Source organism: Cynoglossus semilaevis, chromosome 14, assembly GCF_000523025.1.
Source record: "Cynoglossus semilaevis isolate Cse_v1.0 chromosome 14, Cse_v1.0, whole genome shotgun sequence".
NCBI lineage: Eukaryota > Metazoa > Chordata > Actinopteri > Pleuronectiformes > Cynoglossidae > Cynoglossus > Cynoglossus semilaevis.
The window spans coordinates 26,442,710-26,448,575 of record NC_024320.1 but is presented as its reverse complement, the minus strand read 5'-3'; the positions used below and the strand labels follow the sequence as shown (position 1 = coordinate 26,448,575).

Here is a 5,866-nt window from a genome sequence, read left to right as displayed (position 1 = left end):
CCACAGGTTGAACCACAGGTTGAACCACCTTCTCGTCTGTGCAGTTCTTTATTTATCTCTGTTCATCATCTTAATGTCATATAACAATAAACAGTTAATATGTCAGATTGAACTAATGATCACATGACCAGGGGGGGGGAGGGGGGGCTCCTACTGCCAGACCATAATGTTTTCATCAGCGTACGCTGTGAAAAAAACTAAAGCTGGGATTTGAACAATTTGAACAATCTGGAACCTCAGTGAATGAACCAGTCCTGGTACAGACACCAGAGGGCGCCCAATATTTATTGACATTTTAATTGTTAATTGCAGTTCATCAATGAAGATCTTTTTACATTAATAGACATGGAGGGTTTTTTTTTCCTCCTCCTCTGGTTTCAGTAACACTGTGACAGTTCTGACCCAGAGACCGACTTCAGTCCTGGTCGAAGCTCAAACCTCTTGACTCCACAGAACTGACAAACGTGAACAAAGCTCTGGCTCTCAGCCCTTTACAGCATCCAGCTGCTCATATTCAACAGCCCCGGTCTTGGCTGTGTCTTCTACTGAGAGTCCAGCTCAGGAGAGACAAAGACACGTCTCCTGTTTGTCTCCCAAGGACAGTGTCCTGTCCTCCAAAAATCATCTTTTTTTTCTGCTGTTCTTGGCTTCGTCCTTTAGATGGAGCCACGGTTCATCGTCTGCCTCCAGCTCTGCCTCCTCCTGTGTCCCCCCCCCCCCCCCCCCCCCCCCAAGACCCCTCTGTGTCCAAACCGTCTCCACTTTATTTTTCTGTTCTGTTCTGGTCACTTTGTATGTAAAGAAGTCTGTAACGCTGCCCCCTCCTGGTCAGCCTCCTGCCTTTCACGTTTTCAGCCTGAACACAGATAAACACCAGGACGGAGCTCAACACGTGGCTCCCGATGGATAACTTAGCCGTGAAGAGAAACGTAAACAGGCCGGTAGTGTAGGACAGGAAGTGTAGTACAGGAAGTGAATGCAGATAATGATTTGTCGTCCCCCCCCCCCACAGTTACCCATCATGCCTTCTGTTTACGTCTCTTTTCACCTCCAGACGTTGTGGCTACAGCAAAGCGAAGCAGGATCCTGAGGAGGAGAAGATGCATTTCCACAACGGCCACAGTGAGTCCAGCCACCGTTCTGTCCTCGTTCTAAAACTTGACCTTTGAAATGACCTTTGAAATGACCTTTGAAAACAGTGTGTTCTGGAGCCTCAGCTGTTGTTGGAGAGGAACCTCTGTGTCCAAAAAAAAAACGTTTGTGGACGTGTGTTGTCTATCAAAGTGTCCCTGAGCAAGGCACACGTGGAGTTACACCACAGGGGGGCGTCTGTGAGGGGTAAAGATCAGCAGCGTTCTGGTGGAGTGATGACTTTTAAATGGAATATTTAGACGTTTGAAGCCTTTGATGTTTGATGTCGGACGTCACATGAAAACACATCAAACTTTAGTTGACGTTTGAATGCTCTGCCGTGATTGGCTGCTGCACGGCTGACGTTGATCTCAGTGGTGTCCGGTCCTGGAGGTCCAGAGGAACCCTGACCCCTGACCCCTGACCCCTGGTGGTTGTTCAGAGGTTAAATGACGTCATTGTCTTCCTGCAGTAAAGTTCCCCGGGGTTCGTACCTACATCGACCCCCTCACCTACGAAGATCCCAACCAGGCGGTGCATGAATTTGCCCAAGAGATCGACGTCTCCTTCATCTCCATCGAGAGGATCATCGGAGCCGGTGAGTCGACGCCGGCTGCTGCTGCTGCTGCTGCTGCTGCTGCTGCCTCTACGTGCACGTCTTACAGACGTCCTCCTTCTCATTCTGAGCAGCAGTAAATCAGATCATGGAAAACATTACTGTAGTTCACTCCCAAAACCACTGGGGGGTAAATGTCCGATCAGGTCTGATCAGGTAGAGGTCGTCCAGACGTCACTGACCGACCTGACGTCACGGACCGACGTGACGTCACTGACCGACCTGACGTCACGGACCGACGTGACGTCACTGACCGACCTGACGTCACCGACCGTCCTGACGTCACTGACTGACCGACCGACCTGACGTCACTGACCGACGTGACGTCACTGACCGACCTGACGTCACTGACCGACGTGACGTCACCGACCGACCGACCTGACGTCACTGACCGTCCTGACGTCACTGACCGTCCTGACGTCACTGACCGTCCTGACGTCACTGACCGTCCTGACGTCACTGACCGACGTGACGTCACTGACCGACCTGACGTCACCGACCGTCCTGACGTCACTGACTGACCGACCGACCTGACGTCACTGACCGACCTGACGTCACCGACCGACCGACCTGACGTCACTGACCGTCCTGACGTCACTGACCGACCGCCCTGGCGTCACTGACCGACCTGACGTCACTGACTGACCTGACGTCACTGACTGACCGACCGACCTGACATCACTGACCGACCGACCTGACGTCACTGACCGTCCTGACGTCACTGACCGACCGCCCTGGCGTCACTGACCGACCTGACGTCACTGACTGACCGACCGACCTGACATCACTGACCGACCGACCTGACGTCACTGACCGTCCTGACGTCACTGACCGACCTGACGTCACTGACCGACCTGACGTCACTGACCGACGTGACGTCACTGACTGACCTGACGTCACTGACTGACCGACCGACCTGACGTCACTGACCGACGTGACGTCACCGACCGACCGACCTGACGTCACTGACCGACCTGCCGTCACTGACCGACCGACCTGACGTCACTGACCGACGTGACGTCACTGACCGACCTGACGTCACCGACCGACCCGACATCACCGACCGTCCTGTCGTTTGTTGAACTCCTGTCTGTTGTTTTGTACAGAATTCGAACGTTTCCTCATTTTCTCCGAGGTCATGGCTCGTCTATCTTTCACCCTGAGTGAATTTGTCACATTTGTAATTGAACGATCTTGTAAAGATGCTCCGTTAAACACCGTCAATTAAGCTGCCGAGCTGGAAAATGACGGCTATAAATGCCGTCGTGGTCGTTCGCTCTGGAATGTTGATTTGAGGCGTCGTGTTAGTCTGACAAACCGGGCGTTCAGCGGAGCGTTAGCCGTATCACCCAGACACCCAGACTTCACGTCTGACCACATTTGGTTCGTCAGATAAAAAGTTTGAACCGATCATTTTCCCGTTGCTGACGGCTGTGTTTTCACCTCAGGGGAGTTTGGAGAGGTGTGCAGCGGACCGCTGAGGCTGCCTGGGAAGAGAGAGATCCAGGTCGCCATCAAGACCCTGAAGGCGGGCTACACGGAGCAGCAGCGGCGCGACTTCCTGTGGGAGGCGTCGATCATGGGCCAGTTTAACCATCCGAACATAATCCGTCTGGAGGGCGTGGTCACCAAGAGTGAGTCATCAGCTGTTTTCACTTCCTCTCAGCGTCCGTCTGACTCAGCTCCTCCTCCCTCCACTGACCCCCCGTCAGTCAGTCTGCAGACTGACCGACTCCCCCGTCAGTCAGTCTGCAGACCAACTCCAGACCGACTCCCCCGTCAGTCAGTCTGAAGACTGACTGACTCCCCCGTCAGTCAGTCTGCAGACTGACAGGGGAGTCAGTCTGCAGACTGACTCCCCCGTCGGTCAGTCTGCAGACCGACTCCCCGTCAGTCAGTCTGCAGACTGACAGGGTTGTCAGTCAGTCTGCAGACCGACTCCCCTGTCAGTCAGTCTGCAGACTGACAGGGGAGTCAGTCTGCAGACTGACTCCCCCGTCGGTCAGTCTGCAGACCGACTCCCCCGTCAGTCAGTCTGCAGACCAACTCCAGACCGACTCCCCCGTCAGTCAGTCTGCAGACCAACTCCAGACCGACTCCCCCGTCAGTCAGTCTGCAGACCAACTCCAGACCGACTCCCCCGTCAGTCAGTCTGCCGACTGACTGACACCCCTGTCAGTCAGTCTGCAGACTGACAGAGATGTGAGTCAGTCCGCAGACCGACTCCCCCGTCAGTCAGTCTGCAGACTGACCGACTCCCCCGTCAGTCAGTCTGCAGACCAACTCCAGACCGACTCCCCCGTCAGTCAGTCTGCAGACCAACTCCAGACCGACTCCCCCGTCAGTCAGTCTGCAGACCAACTCCAGACCGACTCCCCCGTCAGTCAGTCTGCCGACTGACTGACACCCCTGTCAGTCAGTCTGCAGACTGACCGACTCCCCCGTCAGTCAGTCTGCCGACTGACTGACACCCCTGTCAGTCAGTCTGCAGACTGACAGGGTTGTCAGTCAGTCTGCAGACCGACTCCCCCGTCAGTCAGTCTGCAGACCAACTCCAGACCGACTCCCCCGTCAGTCAGTCTGCAGACCAACTCCAGACCGACTCCCCCGTCAGTCAGTCTGCAGACCAACTCCAGACCGACTCCCCCGTCAGTCAGTCTGCCGACTGACTGACACCCCTGTCAGTCAGTCTGCAGACTGACTGACTCCCCTGTCAGTCAGTCTGCAGACCGACTCCCCCGTCAGTCAGTCTGCCGACTGACTGACACCCCTGTCAGTCAGTCTGCAGACTGGTCCAGATGAGCTTTAACTCACAGACATTTGGTTCATCACTCACTCACGGCTGAGCAAAAACATAACTTGTTTTTTTCTTTTTTTTTTAAACAAAACTTTGAAGTTAGAACTTGGTCCAAAGATCGTGGAAATGAAACACGATCTGAACAAAGTTCTTTTCATCTTGGTCTAAATGCAGTTGTTTCCTGTTGTTGTTTCCAGGTAAACCAGTGATGATCATCACTGAGTACATGGAGAACGGTTCACTGGACACCTTCCTCAAGGTAGGATACACGAGGGAGGGGCTGAGGGGGGGGGAGGGGTCAGCGATGCCTTCACTGTCCTTGGCCAAGGTTTCAGTAACAGCAGCTCCACGCAGGGTTAAATTGAACCCCTATTTTGAGCCACGTTGGACCAGCAGTGACACACACTGGTGAAGTACCAGAGTGATGTCACTGATGTGCTGCGTTCAGAGGACGATTATCTCAGAGGTGGAAAAAGCTCCAATCATCTGGAAGAGACGAGTGTTGTCTGTAATGCTGACGGCACCAGGTGGTGGCGCTGTCATTATTCTGATTCAGTGGCTTCGTCATCATCGCGTTCATTCAAGTGCGTCAGGTTAAAGAACGAGATGTGATGATGTCACAATGACATCATCAGTCAGTACTGCAGTAAAGCCCAGTGACTGGTCCTGGTCCAGACCACTGGTCCTGGTCCTGGTCCAGACCACCGATCCTGGTCCTGGTCCAGACCACTGGTCAGACCACTCCCCTCAGGAGGGGGCGGAGCCTGGAGCTGCAGGTCCTTCCTGTGTCCAATCAGGACGAGGTCTGTGGTCTGATTCCACCGACCTGTTGTTGGTATTTATACACACTGTGGGGAGGAGTTTTTGTTTGACTGAAGCTCCTCGAGGTTTAAACCCCAGCAGGTGTTTGTGGAGGCGTCAACCTCTGGTCAGCGGCCCGGCAGCGGCCCGGCAGATTGATCAGTCTTAATCCTGATCAACGACGATCGTTAACTGTGATTCATTAAACGCTGATTGATCAGATTAAAAAATTAAAGCTGAGGAATTTTCAATTCAGAGTTTAGACTCTGGGGGGCGTGAGGGGCGGAGTCTGAGCCTCATTAAAACCAGTGTGACTGCAGGGAGCTGAGACTGAGAGGGATTAAAGAAAATCCCTAATCTGGGATTGGCTGTGTCTGTGTTTCCTGAAGGACGTCCACACTGAGGACGTCCACACTGAGGCGCTGTAGAGTGTCTTCACTCTGGTTCAGAACAACCTTCTGGAGGTTCGCAGTGAAGTGTATGACCCTGCAGAGGGCGCCCCCTCCCCCTGCCCCCCCCAC

General features: G+C 53.9%; 1 protein-coding gene across 1 annotated transcript in view; it reads left to right on the top strand.

Annotated features, from left to right (window-relative positions):
- epha5 (EPH receptor A5) overlaps window positions 1-5,866 on the top strand; it is a 50,704-nt gene that overhangs the window by 36,776 nt on the left and 8,062 nt on the right. The window contains exons 10-12 of the mRNA XM_025062615.1: window positions 1,609-1,729; window positions 3,196-3,381; window positions 4,742-4,803. Of these exons, the coding sequence (XP_024918383.1) occupies window positions 1,609-1,729; window positions 3,196-3,381; window positions 4,742-4,803 (369 nt within the window). The remainder of the gene's footprint in view (window positions 1-1,608; window positions 1,730-3,195; window positions 3,382-4,741; window positions 4,804-5,866) is intronic.